This window comes from Malus sylvestris, chromosome 4, assembly GCF_916048215.2.
Source record: "Malus sylvestris chromosome 4, drMalSylv7.2, whole genome shotgun sequence".
Taxonomy (NCBI): Eukaryota; Viridiplantae; Streptophyta; class Magnoliopsida; order Rosales; family Rosaceae; genus Malus; species Malus sylvestris.
Window position 1 is genome coordinate 21,026,683 of NC_062263.1, and position 17,645 is coordinate 21,044,327.

Below are 17,645 nucleotides of genomic sequence, written 5' to 3' on the forward strand. Positions count from 1 at the left end.
TACAAATTTAGTCTTCAAATTTAATCTATCTAGCATGAGTAAGCAGCCTAATGAAGACAAGCTCTCAAACATGGAGAAGAAAGAGGCTCAGCCTATAAGTGTGCTAAAGCGATCGAATAGGACACGTTTGTAACGTTTGTATTTGGTTATAATCCTTGTTCTCTTATTACAAAAACAAAAGGGTTGAAACTTGGGTGATTGGTTTTGGTTTTTTTTTTCTATGAGATTTGGTAGCAGTCAACGTTGAGGTAGGAATTTATACACAAAGGTGACATTACTTTTTCATCGACACTTTACTTAGGGTAATCTTATAAAAATTAAAATTTTAAATTAAATGATGTGTCACTAATAAGAAATAAATATGTTAATTGACACTTAGTTAATAATTCAATTATTAACAACCACATCATTTGGTTTGTAAACTTGGTTTAAAAAATTTGATCTCCTAGCATATCATATGTTTAAGGGTAATGAATTTTAAGAAACCGGCATGTCCTAGAAATTCAGAGATCCCAACATTGCACTGTTGTATTAATCTGACATTAGGAGGCCAAAGAATTTTAAGAAAAATTGTTTAGTAGCAAGTTGGAAGGAATTTTAATCTTAATCTACAACCCAGACGTTGTACTGATTGTATTTCTTCGTTACTATAGCTCTGTCCTACCACCACTTTGACAGCGCAAACGGTGGCACCACCACTCTTCTCTCGAGCTCTCCAGCCCACTTCTTCCTCCTCCCATACCTGTCTCTAACACACCACATCATAACCTCGTCCTCATCTCCATCCGTCATCATAATCATGACAGCGATTGAAATTGAGTTGAGACTCACATCAACAAATCGAACCCGAGAGAGAGAGAGAGAGATAGTGGCCCAATTTTACTTGCAATTGAAGTTGGCCGGTTTCTCCTTTTCCCAAATTTAAAAATTTTTTGGACAAGAATCAATCCAAACCGTTGAATTTTCGTAGCATACATTGATCTGTATCACTAAAGACTTTTCGATATAACTTGAATTGGTAACAAAACTTTGGATTACACAAACGATAATGTGCTTATTAATTTAATCACAAGGCCAGTTGATTATATTTCATTCTTTATGCACCAAACCAAATCAAGAAACTCCATATGAAGGCAATAAACAAATCATGCGCTGCGACATGATGAAGAATTAAAATAGATTTAGCTGCACTTCATGTCATGCGCACGGCATAATGACGAACTTGTATAGAATTTTAACTCATATCCATTTCAAAAATAAGAGTTGACTTTTACTTTTTTAGGTAAATTTTGGTTCTTTTATTCATAATGTGCAAAGACTAATGGTCTTTAAACGAATGCAAGTTAGGCCGGTTTGCAAACGTGTTTGTTCATTTGCACCAAAATTCGAATCATTTCGTTCAAATATTAGACATTAATAAAATATATATGTTGTCAAAAAATTAAAAGCCACAACTGTGCTATGCTACCTTTATCAAAAGGCACATGTATTGGAAGAATTTCAAATGAGATTAAAATAACATCAACTTGGTCTCTGATCAAATTATCGAATATGATGCAGCCACACATGCGAAGACGAATGCTGAAGCTGCATTTTTTGTAGCTTTTGTTTTGTGGGCTCAGGGTCATAGCTCATATGCTTGTAATGAGACCCACATTACGACAGTTTTAACTGCTATAGGGTAAATGGGATAGAATTAGAATTAATCATGTGCTTATCTAACAAAATAATCGCATCATTTGGATAAATCTGTCCACAACGAGATCACGAGATAAGTGTTGTAGAGACAAAATAATATATCTTTGGTGACACAAAAGAATATATATATGCTTTCACTTTTGTTTTGTTTTTCTTTATTGGCTGTAATGTTAAGGTTGAATACAAGTTTATACCACACACAACTCATGCCTTATTTTAGATTCCATTTTTTACCGGATATGTGATGAAATTATGGGTTGAAGTTTAGTAGGTTAGGACAAAGAGTGGTAATATGTTGTGTTTGGATTTATCCGTTTATATGTGTCGTGTGTTTGGTTCATAAATAAAAATCTATAAGGCTTGTCATCCGGCATTATTTGTTTTTATTTACTCAAAAATCCACACGTACGATCCTGGCCCACCAACTTCTAATTCTAAATCAGGGCTCGGACTACTATCTCATTTCACTCTAACATGTCTAAGGCCTTAAACAGAAATCCCTCTGAAGCGCTTCTACCACGCAGACGACTAGACCCGAGAATATTTCGCCTCCTCAAATGCCTATGCATGAGTCATCTGACAGGCTGACACGCTAATGTCACCACTATGATTGTGCAAACCACCACAAGACACAACGGACCTGGGGGGGGGGGGGGGACACCTACCAGGAATTACAGCCACTGTTAGCATCAAATGATCAATCTAACTCTGCTCCAGCTAAGCGATATGATCAAGGTTACTCTTTCTTCATTGCCTATAAATAGAGCTAGAGGCCTTCAAGCTTGAGACCTTTGTCAAATTCAAGCTCCACGATTGAACGAAATCTTGGATGATTCTTCAATCAACCCAATTGCTCTTTAATAAAACTCTCTTAGCTTTTCAGCTATAATCTCAAAGCCTTCCTTCGAAGAAAACACTACCTACTATCTAAAACTCTTGTAGCTCTGCCACCCCATGGTATGATTCGGTTGATATGCTATTCCAACTACCCTAATTTCCTCTTAGAGGCGTATGTTTTGTGCCCAATTTGACACCAGTGATCTCGGTGGACTACTCTAGCATTATCTTGTCCTTCATGGCCTAAATTTTGCTACAGTTTTCTACTTTTGTTTACATTTCAAGTTATGTTGCACAACCCATATGTTACTTTTGTGAACGTTTGTAATTTTGGCTCCATCATGAGATGATTACATTTTGTTTCTCGCTTTAGATTCTACTATAAAAAATGGCCGCGCGATGCTGCGGGGCTTGAATGCATCACCTTCAACTGCATCGTACAATTAACAAGACGAAACGAAACGTTTTGGTTCCCTAATAAATAGAAGAAACATAAGTAACATATAGTTCACAGACATGTTGCCCTTGTGGCCAAGGTGACAAAATATATATCTTATAGGTTAGGTACATGTGTGAGTAGTTGACAAAAAACATAAAGACTGTTTTGTTCTCATTCTAGCATCTAATTTTCCAAGCACAAATGTGGAAAGCAAAGAACATGCAGGTGTTGAAGCAAAAATGTTGATAGCTAAAAACATGTAGAACGGCTTGTAGCAGTTGATTACGGAGATTGTATTGTTCACTTTTTTTTAGAGTGGTCATCTTCCGCACTATAGCAAAAAGTATAAATCATAGTTTAAGAAACGCTACTATAATGTTTGTTACATAGGTGTGTGCATGAAAAATAAATTGCAAGTTACCTATCTTTGGGTTTTTTGCTTTGAGATTTTGTTCTGAGTGCATCTAACGACACTTTGTCGGCTGGTTCAATTTTGGGGACAACCAGATTGTGGAATTCTCTAGCAATTATGGCAAAATTTGTTGTTTCTGTTTGGTCGCTGCGACGTTTTTTGCTGAGTCAAGGCACAAATTTAAAAGGTTAGAGATGAATGCGAGAGTGACAAAAGAGTGCGAAAGAGTGGTGTGAAGCTTTTTCATGAGCAGCAAAACATATTTATATACCTAAGAGAACCATGGTTTGTAAGATTTACACATGAGATCATTAAGCAAGAAGAGAACTTAACCTGTCAGATTTTTTCGTTTGATCAGGAAACAACGTTCTCCTTGAAGTCTTTGTGGGTGTAGTGGGTTGGGGTTGTTGATGTAGTTGTTGGGAAGGTGTAAATGGGCTGGGGTTGCTTTAGTCAAAATTTGTTTTCCTGCAGTGGTAATAGGTGTTTGTGGTGTGACTAAGGCAATTGTTGGGTTTGAGTGTGGTTGATCTTGTAGCAGTCCATGAACGATGAACTCTGTTTTCCCAAAGTCAGTGTTTTGGTTTCCAAAAGATAGCTGAAATTGTTTTGTCTGGCCGACCAAATTTTTCAGAGTTGGCGGAACTATGAAAGGATCCTCATATCCAAGTTTATTTTCCCAAAGTTAGTGTTTTGGTTTCCAAAAGGAGCTGAAATTGTTTTGTCTGGCCGGCCAAAGTTTTCAGAGTTCGCGGAACTATGAAAGGATCCTCATATCCATCCTCTATGACCAGAGTGTGGCAAGAAACACTAAGTATTTTTTCAGCATAGACGAGAAAATATGGTTGTTAGGCAAACATTACTGCTAATATCAATCTTGTGAGAAATGTAGGAAATGAAGTAGAACTATTGTAATGTAGGGCAAGAAGAGCAAATCACGATGTTGCAATGAGACATTGATCTAAACTACAACAAATCAGTGAGATTGAGAGTTAGAATTCAAAGAGCAAACAAATGGACACAGGAAAAGTAACTCAATCTGCCATAGTGAAATGGACTCTACTTGGGACAGTTCAACAGACTTAATCTACGACAAATTTACATTTCACGAAAGAAAAGCTGCTAACAACGGGAATGCATCATCTGTCATCATATTAATTTAAGGGCTTAAAGCAAGCATGAGGTATCCCAGTCGGTTCTGAATGAGTACAGGGGTTACAGGGTGATAACGTAGATTTTAGAAGGAATAGGCTAAATAGAGCAAATAATGGTTAACTGTGGAGTACGCTTAGTGAAAATTATGGGGTAGCTGGTGATTTTAGTATTTCAAGGCTGTCATCAGTTTTTCATGCATAAAGGAGAGCACATGACAGATTGAATTTCAAAAAAGGCATAAAAAAGTTCACAAAAAAGAAGAAAGAAATTCAGCAACTCAGACCCATTACAGAGCACCAAGGAGGAATACATCATTTCCAGCAAAAGCACACGGCAAGGACACACTACCAAAAGTATATAAACGATATAATATAGGTTAGAATCGTTGGAGCAAAATCATATGGTAATGACATACTACCAAAAGTATATAAACGATATAATATACTTTAGAATCGTTGCATATTAATCTACAGTGAAGGAAGCTGTTAATCATATATGCTTAGGTAAATGATTTTCAGGCACCCTTATTTTTTCTTGCCACTGGACTGAACAAAACAAATGAGAATCAAGGGCTAAATCACTTCCGATTTGCTTAAGGACTAAACTGGAGGCAATATGCTTAAGGACGACTAAACTTGAGCCGATATGCTTAAGAGTAAGCTCGCTAGCAAGCAGCCCCAAAATAGTTCCTTCTTGCTGAGAACTGAAAGCTGCTTCTGTAAATATTGCTTACATAAATTTTTACATGCATTAATTACAGGTCCAGTTAGTATTCTTATTAGGCTGTTACCAATCTAACAGTACATGTAACATTTACAGAGAGAATAAATTAATTTATAAAGAGGGTTTTTGTTGCCTTGTATTGCAGAGTTTACCACAGATGTAAAACAAACGAAACAATTTTCAGCAGAGAAGCTGTTCATTTTTGGAAGATGGGGGTTTTGAGTTAGAATAGAACATTTGGACTGCATTTAACAACCAGCATTTATGGTTCTATGAAAATAAGTATAAACTGAGTTGGAATGACAACAGCAAACTGCAAAAAACAATCAAGGAATGCAGAACTATGGATTGTCAAATGACGCAACATTTAACAACCACCATTCATGGTTCTATAAGAATGGGTATATACTAAGTTGGAATCACTACAGCAAGTAGAACAAAAAAAAAAAAAAAAAAAAACAGAGAATGCGCTTTTTCTCATATTTTCTAATCAATTTTAAACCCTAAAATCGTGACGCCTAGACCTTTTATTCACACCTCAGTCATTGCTGCATCCCTACATCTATGAATCCAATTTCATTCAAGAAACAATGCAGAGGAGAAAATCGAAAAAGAAGTATGTTCCCATGATTAGTGTTCTCGTTTATTCTTCACAAACTAATCACATATCTAAAATTTAAGTACAAAAGCTTTGCAAAGGTAAAAAAAAAAATGGTGTATAACTAATTAGGCTTTGAATATGTAATCAGTGTACAGAATTGTATACCAAAAGATGGCAATGAAGCGTATTCTTCCTCCCAGAATCAGGGTTCCTGAAATTTCCAAAGAAAGTAAATCGAAATCCGAGAAATTGGAGGACCAAATCTCATTAAATTTGAGTTAAATGAGCTAACGTACACCAATTAAATGAGATAGTAAACAGATTTCAAATCTATGAAATGTAATGGTTGAAATCCAACCAAACCTAATCCTTCAACCTAATGCTTTTAATCCCAAATCTAATGGTTGAAATCCAACCAAACCTAATCCTTAAACCTATTTTCTCGGATACCCCATACTAAAGAAAATGCATGCGAAGTTTAGTTTATAAAATTGCATGCTGTTTTCTCCCTTTGTACCTTTTAACAATTCACCAGTAAGATCATGTCAAAAATACTTATATTAGGAAATCTAATGGCGAACAATGTGAAACCAAAGATGGTTACATCCTTGGTCTTCACAAATTTTGCTTAGAACTATAATGTTGTTTCAAGTTTAAAAAATTGATAACTACAAGCAACAGAGCAGATAGTATTAAGATCGAAAATGCATTCTGGAAACCGTGAGGAAACTGTAAAAGTAAAAAAAAACTGTGATGGTGGAACGGATTCAAAAGAACTCAAATTTCCGAGATACAAAACAGAGAAGCTTGTATAAATCATTTATAAAGGTTACCTCCTTTTGGTTGAAAAACTGAAGGGTGACGCCAGTTCTTCTGCTTCCACCTCCTTATGGAACTTTACCTTGTACGTGAACCTGAAATCAGCACCCAGTTAGTACCTTTGGCAAGCTCATGGGGGTATTACAACATGTATGGGAAGATTATTGCAACTCTAATAAACGAAGAAGCATTCATTTGAGGATGTCGATGAGGGAGAGAAGAAGAAGAAGAAAAGAAGAGCTAGTTAAGGAACAGAAGAATTTTGGTGCTGTGTTCGGTTTGGAGGTATGGTCTTAAGAATTTGCAAACTGCCTATATTATTCTCTTGCTTCAGTGTCTTCATTATCTCTAATTCTTTTTTACTACCTCTTCTTTCATGAAGGTATAATCGTCAAATTATTTTCTAACATAAAATATACACCCAAGAGACGTTTAAAACATAACTGTACTGAATCAAGTAGATGAAATAAACTTCAGTTTTGTATCCGAAAAGTAGCAAAAGAGGTATTAGGAGAGTCCAAGGGTTTTGCCCCACACCAAAAGGAATCTTGGTGGTGGAATGAGGAGGTACAAACAAAGGTGAAGGCTAAGAAGGAATGTTGTAAAGCCTTATACAAGGATAAGACTGATGAAAATGGTGAAAGGTATAGAAAAGCGAAGCAAGAGGCGAAGAAAGCTGTGAGAGAAGCTAAGTTAGCGGCTTACGACGATATGTATAAACGACTAGATACCAAAGAAGGAGAGTTGGATATCTATAAACTAGCTAGAGCAAGGGAAAAGAAGACAAGGGACCTAAACCAAGTGAGGTGCATCAAGGATGAGGATGGAAAGGTTCTTGCTACAGAGAACGCGGTTAAAGACAGATGGAGAGGTTATTTTCATAATCTTTTCAATGAAGGATATGAAAGGAGTGCTTCTTTAGGGGAGTTGAGTAACTCAGATGAGTGTAGAAACTACTCTTTTTATCGTCGAATCCGGAAGGAAGAAGTGGTTGTAGCTTTGAAGAAGATGAAGCATAGAAAAGCAATAGGCCCAGACGATATACCAATCGAAGTGTGGAAAGTTTTGGGAGAGACAGGTATAACATGGCTCACTGACCTTTTCAATAGGATTTTGAAAACGAAGAAGATGCCAAATGAGTGGCGAACGAGCACTTTGGTGCCTATCTACAAGAATAAGGGCGACGTACAAAATTGCATGAACTATAGGGGTATTAAGCTAATGAGTCATACAATGAAGCTTTGGGAGAGAGTCGTTGAGCATAGATTGAGGCAAGAGACACGGGTTTCGGACAACCAATTCGGGTTTATGCCAGGGCGCTCAACCATGGAGGCAATCTATCTTTTACGAAGATTGATGGAAAGATATAGAGATGGGAAAAAGGATTTACACATGGTCTTTATAGATTTGGAGAAAGCGTATGATAGGGTCCCAAGAGACATTCTTTGGAGGATTTTAGAGAAGAAAGGAGTACGAGTAGCATATATCCAAGCTATAAAGGATATGTATGAAGGAGCAAAGACTGCCGTAAGAACTCATGAAGGACAAACTGAAAGCTTTCCCATAACTGTAGGATTACATCAAGGCTCATCCTTAAGTCCTTACCTTTTTGCGTTGGTAATGGATGAGTTAACAGGACATATTCAAGATGAAATTCCTTGGTGTATGCTTTTCGCAGACGATATAGTGTTGATAGATGAAACTCAGGAAGGGGTAAATGCAAAGCTTAACCTTTGGAGAGAAGTGTTGGAATCTAAAGGTCTTCGCCTAAGCCGATCAAAGACAAAATATATGGAGTGCAAGTTCAGTGCAAATGGATGCCAAAACGAGTTAGGGGTGAGGATAGGAGATCAAGAAATACCAAAGAGCGACCGTTTTCGTTACTTAGGATCTATCTTGCAAAAGAACGGAGAATTAGATGGAGATCTCAACCATAGAATACAAGCTGGATGGATGAAGTGGAAGAGTGCATCCGGCGTGTTGTGTGACCGCCGTATGCCACTGAAGCTCAAGGGAAAATTTTATAGGACGGCAATAAGGCCGGCGATGCTGTATGGCACAGAATGTTGGGCGGTGAAGCATCAACACATACACAAAATGGGTGTAGCGGAGATGAGGATGCTTCGTTGGATGTGTGGGCACACGAGAAAGGATAAGATTAGGAATGAGGATATCCGAGGTAAAGTAGGAGTAGCCGAAATTGAAGGAAAGATGAGAGAAAATCGGTTACGGTGGTTTGGACATGTGCAAAGAAGGCCTACTGACGCTCCGATTAGAAGATGCGACTATGGGACAGAGGTTCAGGGCCGAAGGGGTAGAGGAAGACCTAGGAAAACTTTGGAAGAGACTCTAAGAAAAGACTTAGAGTACTTAGATCTAACGAAGGACATGACACAGTACCGAGCACAATGGCGCTCTAAGATTCATATAGCCGATCCCACTCAGTGACTTGGATTTTCCAAGTCTCCAACCGAGAAGTTTTCCTCACTCAGGAAATTAAGGGAACACTACCTCAACCTACATGCTCCACTCACAAAGCTTCAACAAAAGAAAATTCAAAGAACTTAGCGAAGAAGGCTTTGGTGTAATTAACACAATACGTTGAAATGAAGGAAAGCTTATTTATTGATATCCCCGATAAGCTACAAATATGTACATATACATAAGTCAAAATAAACAAACAAGAGGGAGCCTTCACAAAGGTTGCTTAGGAGAAGTCTCAGCAGTCGGTAGAGCCCCAGAAAGAGAAGGCACCGGAGGGGGATCATTCGGAGCCTCAGTACTGGACTGAACCCTAGAAGGAGGAGGCATCAGAGGTTGATCATTTGGAGCTTCATTACGCGGTACAGCCCCAGAAGACGAAGGCAATAAATACCTTTGGAATAAACCCACAAATCTCTGATGATCAAGTAAAACCTGACCATCAGATTCCTTCATCTGGTCAAGTTTCCTCTTCATGTTTGTAGCGTAGTCATGTGCGAGCCGGTGCAACTGTTTATTCTCATGCTTGAGCCCTCTAATCTCCTGTTTGAGATTCATCACTTCAGCCGCCAATGATTCAACTTGGCGGGTTCGAGCAAATAGGCGTTGGGCCATATTAGACACAGAACCTGCACACTGAACACTGAGAGCTAGAGAATCCTTAACAGCTAACTCATCAGACCGTTTGGAAAGTAGTCTGTTATCTTTGGGAGTGAGAAGGTTCCTGGCCACCACCGCAACGGTCATATCATTCTTCATCACGGAATCCCCAACGGTAAGAGGACCAGTAGGGGAGACGAAGGATGGGCGCCATATGTTGTTTGGAGAAGGCGGAGCTGCCTCTTCAACAATGTTCAAGTCAAAACGACGGTCGGAGGGGCCAGACATTTTCAAAGGTGTTGAAGAGAGAAGAGGTCGGACAAATCAAGATCTTAGAAGTGCAAGAATAGAGCTTCTACTGGTGGAGATTCAAGTGTGTTTTGGAACTTAATGCCAGCCCCTATAAAAATCTGCACTCGACAGAGCTTCAGAAATCGAAGAGGCGCCTGCTCAGAAATCGAAGAGGCGTTTGCTTTCTCAAAAGCTGGGATGCTTAGAGACCACGAAGGTCGATCTCAGAAATCGAAGAGGCGTTTGCTTTCTCAAAAGCTGGGTTGCTCAAAGACCACGAAGGTCGATCTCAGAAATCGAAGAGGCGCTTGCTTTCTCAAAAGCTGGGCTGCTCAGAGACCACGAGGGCCGATCTCAGAAATCGAAGAGGCACCTACTTTTCCAGCCTTGTCAGTACCTGTCACACGCACACTCAGCTTTGCGGAAATTATGGGCATTCTGTCGAAGACTTCTGGTGAAGTAGAAAGCACATGAGTCTTACTGATCAATCACCCACTTCCCACACGCAACAGTAGCTCATGGGTACCACAGATAACTTTGCCAAAATTCTCTGCCAAAGTTGAGCACGTGAAGCTTGCAGGTCCCACTACATCGCTCTGACCAAGAAGGGTAAAAGAATAGCAAAGAAACAGCACTAACAAAGTTTAGACACATAAATTTTGAAGGTCTAGCTACCATATTATTACCCACAAGGGTAAAGGAACAGTACCACTGCTGGATAATTGGAAAGTCCATGTGTGTCAACCTCTGTGCTTCGTGGCAAGGTAGACTAGCAAACATGCCCAACCTTTACTCACATTCGAGAAAACACTCCCAACAAGATTGCTTGCTCCAAAATCGAAGAGGCACCGTCCTCCGAATCTCGAGAGCCAGACTCCCAACATGACTACTTTCTCAAAAATCGAAGAGAGGGTAAAGGAACAGTACCATTGCTGGATAATTGGAAAGTCCCTATGTGTCAACCTCTGTGCTTCGTGGCAAGGTAGACTAGCAAACATGCCCAACCTTTACTCACATTCGAGAAAACACTCCCAACAAGTTTGCTTGCTCCAAAATCGAAGAGGCACCGCCCTCCGAATCTCGAGAGCCAGACTCCCAACATGATTACTTTCTCAAAAATCGAAGAGACACCGCTCTCCGAATCTCGAGAGCCAGACCCCCAGCATGATTGCTTTCTCAAAAATCGAAGAGGCATCGTTCTCCGAATCTCGAGAGCCAGATCCCCGATAGGATTGCTTGTTTGAAAACCGAAGAGGCAACACTTTCCCAACTTCAAGAGTCGGGATCTCCTTGGATAAAGCTGTCTGTAATCTTCACACGCAACATCACCTTTCCAGATACCACAGACCACTTTTTCAAAGTGCCCTGACAGAGTTAAAACATGTGAAGCTGGCAGCTCCCACTACGGTGCTATGACCAAGTAGGGTAAAGGAATAGTATTACTACTTGTTGTTAAGGAGACTCCTATATATGTCGACCTCCATCCCCAACGGACAGGCATACCTGCAAAAATGCTCAACCCTTCCTCATATCTGAGAGGGCACTCCCAACGAAGCCTTTCGAAATATTCAGCTTTCTTTCCCCCCGATAATATCTCTGCAAACAAGCTATACTAGAGCAAGAATATCTCATATCATCAGGGTTAAAAGCAAGAGTATCCCATATCATGCTTTTTCCCTGTCTTTTCCTTTGGCCTTGTTCTTATCTGCAAGACAAGGAGAAAGAGAGCAATCAGTCAGCACTTGGAATCAAGCTTCCAACCAGGAACTGACTGCCTGGAACCCCTTACCTGATTACTTACCTGCCATTGCTCTCAAGTACTCATCTTCAACATCTTATGCTTCCAGGGAAGATACCGCATCTGCCTGAGGAACAGATAGGGCAAGGGAGAAGGATACAAGGAAGCATGTGGAGACAAGCGAAACAGCACACGTGCCGATACATCCATTACTCTTTCAAAGCAAAAGTATCCCATATCAGCAGGGTCGAATGTACTCTAGATTTGATGGACTTGTTTTAACCCTCAAATTCTTCAGTCGGCCTTATACTCTGGAGGAAACCAGAAAACCCTCCAGCTCAGTTCAAGAATAAGCCTGTGGAAAGTTACTTCTTCAAAAGCAAAAGTATCCCATATCATCTCTTCTCATGTTCTTCTCTTTATCCTTCATGCTGCCTGCAAGATAAGGAGAATGTGAACGATCAGCCGGAGCTCTGATTGCTTACCTTGTCTGTCACCTCTTTCAGCAGATCTTCTAGCTCGGCGACTTGGGGGACTCCTACTACATGGTTTGTATCGCGCTTGACCAAGCCTGAAACTACAAGTAAGCTTCAAGTGAAATTGATACATTACCTTGTGCATCTCCACCAGTTAAAGATACCACCCCTGGATGGAGGAAGAGTACTTCCAAAGAAGATGCCACATCTACCTATGAGACAGATAAGGCAAGTCAAGACGATACCGCACTCCGATACTTAGAAGTTTCGTGATTACGAGATCATTCTCCCACAATATTTCCTAATGTCATTTGTACTAAATCATTCACTTGTACTCACTAAAGGAGAGCTTGAACCTATGTACTTGTGTAAACCCCTCACAATTAATGAGAACTCCTCTATTCCGTGGACGTAGCCAATCTGGGTGAACCACGTACATCTTGTGTTTGCTTTCCTGTCTCTATCCATTTATATACTTATCCACATTAATGACCGGAGCAATCTAGCGAAGATCACAAAAAGCGACCGTTTTCGCTACCTAGGATCTATCGTGCAAGAGAACGGAGAATTAGATGGAGATCTCAACCATAGAATACAAGCTGGATGGATGAAGTGTAAGAGTGCATCCGGCGTGTTGTGTGACCGTCGTAGGCCACTGAAGCTCAAGGGAAAATTTTATAGGACGGCAATAAGGCCAGCGATGTTGTATGGCACAGAATGTTGGGCGGTGAAGCATCAACACGTACACAAAATGGGTGTGGCGGAGATGAGGATGCTTCGTTGGATGTGTGGGCACACGAGAAAGGATAAGATTGGGAATGAGGATATCCGAGGTAAAGTAGGAGTAGCCAGAATTGAAGGAAAGATGAGAGAAAATTGGTTCCGGTGATTTGGACATGTGCAAAGAAGGCCTACTGACGCTCCGGTTCGAAGATGTGACTACGGGACAGAGGTTCAGGGCCAAAGGGGTAGAGGAAGACCTAGGAAAACTTTGGAAGAGACTCTAAGAAAAGACTTAGAGTACTTGGATCTAACGGAGGACATGACACAAAACCGAGCGCAATGGCGTTCTAGGATTCATATAGCCGACCCCACTTAGTGGGAAAAGGCTTTGTTGTTGTTGTTGTTGTTTGTTCAAGCAGAATTCAAAACCTAAAACCAGATATTAGAAAAGCTTATTAACATCTCAACCAACAACCTTTAGCTCCTATTCAAACATGGTGGAATCAGTTTCAAAAATGAAACCTGCTACAGGTGAAAATTTTGATTCAAATGGGTGACATTACATCTAACTGAAGAAACTAAAACAAAAGTATAGCAAATTATATACCTTAAAATGTCAAGCAACCAAGTTGTTCCTCCAACAACCCAAAATTCTGAAAGAAAAAAAAACAGAAAAAAAAAAAGAGGGTAAATCTATTAGCAATTCAGAGCCTTAAAATTATCAAAAATGAAACCTGCTACAGGAGAAAATTTTGATTCAAATGGGTGACATTACATCTAACTGAAGAAAGTAAAACAAAAGTATAGCAAATTATATACCTTAAAATGTCAAGCAACCAAGTTGTTCCTCCAACAACCCAAAATTCTGAAAAAAAAAACAGAAAAAAAAAGAGGGTAAATCTATTAGCAATTCAGAGCCTTAAAATTATCAAAAGCTGGGATAACAGTAAAGAAATTGGCAACTCCAAAGTACAAATGCTAAGCATGTTACTTCAACCGAAATAACTTCTAGATACAATGAGATACACATGCTCATTCCAGAAATGGAATCCAGATAAAACCATAATACAAAAAAACTGCAATACTTAAATTGCAAGATAAATCGATTAAGTAGTCAGAAGGTAAACACACCAATTTTCAAACAAAGCGAAGAAATTGAAATTGTCTCACGAAAACTAAGTAAAAGTTTTTGTAAATTCATTGTATTATTATCTAAGAGGCTACATAGAATGTTAATATTGCATGACACAAAAGCAATGGAAAATCTACATGTTTAGGTAATATCATTATGCTTAAGAAACACAAAATATCAGAATAACATCAAAAGTTAGACTTGCAGAATCCCAAATTACACTTTCCCAAGTTCATTGAGACAATTTCTTATACAGACTTGCATGCATACCTATATAGGCATGTACATACACACACAAATGCATATATACATACACATACATGTGCATACACACAGATGCATACATACATATATACATACACATGTATATATGCACACATATACATATAGCTATACAGATGCCTATACATATATTTAGACATATAGTTAGGTATATATTGATACATATATTTGCACTTACATTTATACAGAGACATACAACAAATTTTGATAACCACAATCAAGGCAACAACAAAAAAACCAAAAGCAAAAATTCAAAATTTTCGGTAGAAGAAGTTAAGTTTGGTTGTCAAACCCATTCATAAAGATGTAAGTGTTCATAATCAATCATTGTTGCATCAACAAAAAATTAGAAGGAAAAAAATTTAATGACTGAAACAGATGATTGTGAAAGGTTTAGGATATACCTGCTGCTAGGAAATCCAGATTCGAGTGGATGAGACTCTGTTTCTGAAAAAAAGTGCGTATGCTTGAGCTGCAAGGATACATCAAATAGCAAAAAATTAGAAGGAAAAAGAGTTTGTATTGAAACATAGTAAAGAGATTTATATTAGAAATTATTTTGTATAAAGAAAATTTAACATGGATAGACAGATACCTGACTAATGGTCTGTTTTGTGGCTGCTGTGTGAATGGATGGTTTGATCTGTATGGTTGTGTTGGATCTACATGCATATCAAGAATCAAATCAAAAGTGCATTTCAGAAATATATAAGAAACCAAGAAATGAAATAACAACCTAGCAACATATGGATATTCAAATGATCTGAAATGGAAAAGGAACCTGAAGTTGATTTGTTGAGAAGCAAGCAGCAGGAAAGTATGAAGAAACACAAAAATGAAAACAGCGCAACCCCTTTGTTTATAAAGACAGAAATATCACCCTAACAGTGAACTAAATAGTGAGCTAAACAGCCTACACACCCTAATTTAAAAATAATAAACTTAAAAAGGAGTCTTAATTTTGTTTACTCATAAGCAAAGGAAAATAAAATTCTGAAAAACAGAAATATCAAGACTAAGAGCAAAGTCTAATAGGTAAGTAAACAATTTTAAAATATCTATGATAGTTTTAATGAAGGAAAAATGAGCCATGTCAATTTTAATAAAGGGAATGCTAAATCAAACAGTGAACAGAAAAATTCAACAATACTCTGTAAATTAAGGTGCTTTTTTACTAATTTTTTTTTTTCGTCCACCTTTCATTTTGCTGTAAATTCAAGTGTTTCCTGTCTGCGTTGGTCCAGCTGTTTATACTAGTCAAATGTTGGTTCTTCTTATGCAAATATTGATATATTTAACCGGCAACTACCTATATGCAATGGAGCACCACAAATAAATGTACACTATGGTTATTAGGACATTGGATTAGGTTGTAGGATAAGTTTGGACATCCAGCTAACCTAGAGGTGAACTAAACAACCTACAAATGACTAAGAGGAAACCCTAATAGTTAGCAACCAATATAAAATACGGAGTTTTAACAAAAAGTCCTTAGTACTATTCATTTTAACGAAAAATCACATTTTTACACTAAAAAATCAAACCTGATACTATTCACTCTACCCTTTATTTTGTCCTTATCATTAAAACTCAAAGTTTTCAAACTTTTTTCATTAGTTTTCCTTATAAAATATCTATGAGAGCATTAATGATAGAAAAAATATCTATGACAATTTTAATAAATGCAATGGCAAAAGCAAACAGTGAACAACAATTTAAAACAATAAGCTGAAATAGAGGTGACCTAAACAATCTACAAAGATCTATTGATAAGTTTAATGAAGGAATAGAGAATCTGTAACAATTGCTAAACAGAAAAATGATGAATCATACAAAAATTTATCAAGAAACAAATAAATTAAATCAGTGCAAGGCATTAATTTTCAAAAATTGAGACTTAATCCTAGCACCCAACCGAACAAATTATTAACATGCATTGCAATTTGAATGAAAGAGCCAAATATCAATGGCAATTTTAAGAAAGCAAATGGCAAATTAGACACTAAACAATTAAGGAAATACAGTGCATTACCTTTTGAATCAAGGGAGAAAGCTGAAAACCCACACCCTGCCATTCCTCCCTCACCCATCCCGTCCTCACCGACTCTGTGCGTAACCTCTGAACCCTAAACAATGCACACACGCATGCTTTCCGTTATGTATCTCTCTCTCTGTTCATTCCTCTCTCTAAAATCGCAGAAAATTCTATGGATCCTGGCACTAAACCCGTAGCTCCCATCTCTCTCCAATCAGTCAGTCTCTCTGTTTCCATCCTCTCCACTCGCTCTGTCCCCTTCCTCTCCTGTCGCACAGGCACACCCAGCTGTCTTCGAGTGAAAAATCAAAGCCATGGTCTTCTCTCTCCAATTTGTCAGCCGTTCTGTCTCCCTCCGCTCTTTGTCCTCGAGCAAAGGTTGAAATGCAGAGGGTGGAAATCAGGGTAAAAGGATGAGTGGCAGTTTTGTAAATAAAGAGACAATCGATTTAAAGTAGCCGAGTGGCAGTGTTGCAAATAAACTGAAATGTGGTCCAAAAAACTATTCACATGAATAGTGCCAATTTCCCTCTTACTTTAGACCATGGTCTAAAATATCCATAATATCCCGATATTTCCATCGAAATTTCCGTGTTTTTGGACTACCGATATTTTTTTGGACTACCGATATTTCTGATATCATCGATATTTTAGACCTTGCTAAGTCACTCATGTATCTTACCATGCAATGTATAAAGTGTAAAATATTGTACTAATTCATTATATATAAATGATTATGATATGTTTAAACTTCTTTCATTAATTACTACATATTTTCTACACTCACAATGTTTGCCAGCTCGCTATATAATCAACTTAAATCAGTTATATCTATCATGCAATGCATTTACTTCCAATTTTTTGTGATAAACTAATAGATAATTGACTAAATAAACATCCTGCAAAGTTTCAATAAAAATTTCCAAGTTTTTCTTACAATTTATGTGGTTTTTATTCAATTTTTATCGATATCGATAATATCTCGATATTTCCATCAAAATTTCCGTGTTTTTGGACTATCGATATTTCCGATATCATCGATATTTAATACCTTGCTTTAGACTAAAGTAATTTCGCTTTTGTTGACTTTTTAGGCAGGCATACATGAAATTACACTAAATTTTAAGTTCTTGTTTGCTCGGGGCATAGAAAGAAAAACGAACCAGCGTCTCACTTGATGTACAATTATTTTGTTCAAAAGTC

General features: G+C 38.1%; 1 protein-coding gene across 5 annotated transcripts; it reads right to left on the reverse strand.

The window, feature by feature from the left end:
• Positions 1-2,984: 2,984 nt before the first annotated feature.
• Positions 2,985-17,458, reverse strand: LOC126618535 (uncharacterized). 5 transcript variants are annotated; one of them, XR_007621748.1, is made up of 8 exons: positions 16,440-17,458; positions 15,003-15,069; positions 14,812-14,879; positions 13,813-13,858; positions 6,699-6,779; positions 6,031-6,076; positions 3,396-3,548; positions 2,985-3,305 (listed from the first exon to the last, which is right to left on the reverse strand). XR_007621748.1 is itself a non-coding variant. In XM_050286635.1 (7 exons), the coding sequence occupies exons 1-7, from the start codon at positions 16,495-16,497 to the stop codon at positions 3,275-3,277; spliced, it is 504 nt and encodes a 167-aa protein (XP_050142592.1). In that variant the 5' UTR covers positions 16,498-17,458; the 3' UTR covers positions 2,985-3,274. The 5 variants fall into 5 exon arrangements, 3 of the variants coding, with proteins under 3 accessions (XP_050142592.1, XP_050142593.1, XP_050142591.1); XM_050286635.1 differs by lacking the exons at positions 6,031-6,076; positions 13,813-13,858 and adding an exon at positions 13,601-13,646; XM_050286636.1 differs by lacking the exon at positions 13,813-13,858 and adding an exon at positions 13,601-13,646 and having other exon boundaries at positions 2,985-3,548.
• Positions 17,459-17,645: the final 187 nt, after the last annotated feature.

Bases quoted from the DNA above. Each gene is read 5' to 3' on its own strand.
- LOC126618535 (XM_050286635.1), bottom strand. From the start codon at position 16,497: ATGGGTGAGGGAGGAATGGCAGGGTGTGGGTTTTCAGCTTTCTCCCTT. The intron at 6,780-13,600 runs GTATATAATTTG...TGCTGATTTCAG, and splicing joins TGGTTGCTTGACATTTTAAG to GTTCACGTACAAGGTAAAGT. The intron at 3,306-3,395 runs GTAACTTGCAAT...TTTTTGCTATAG, and splicing joins AGCAAAAAACCCAAAGATAG to TGCGGAAGATGACCACTCTA.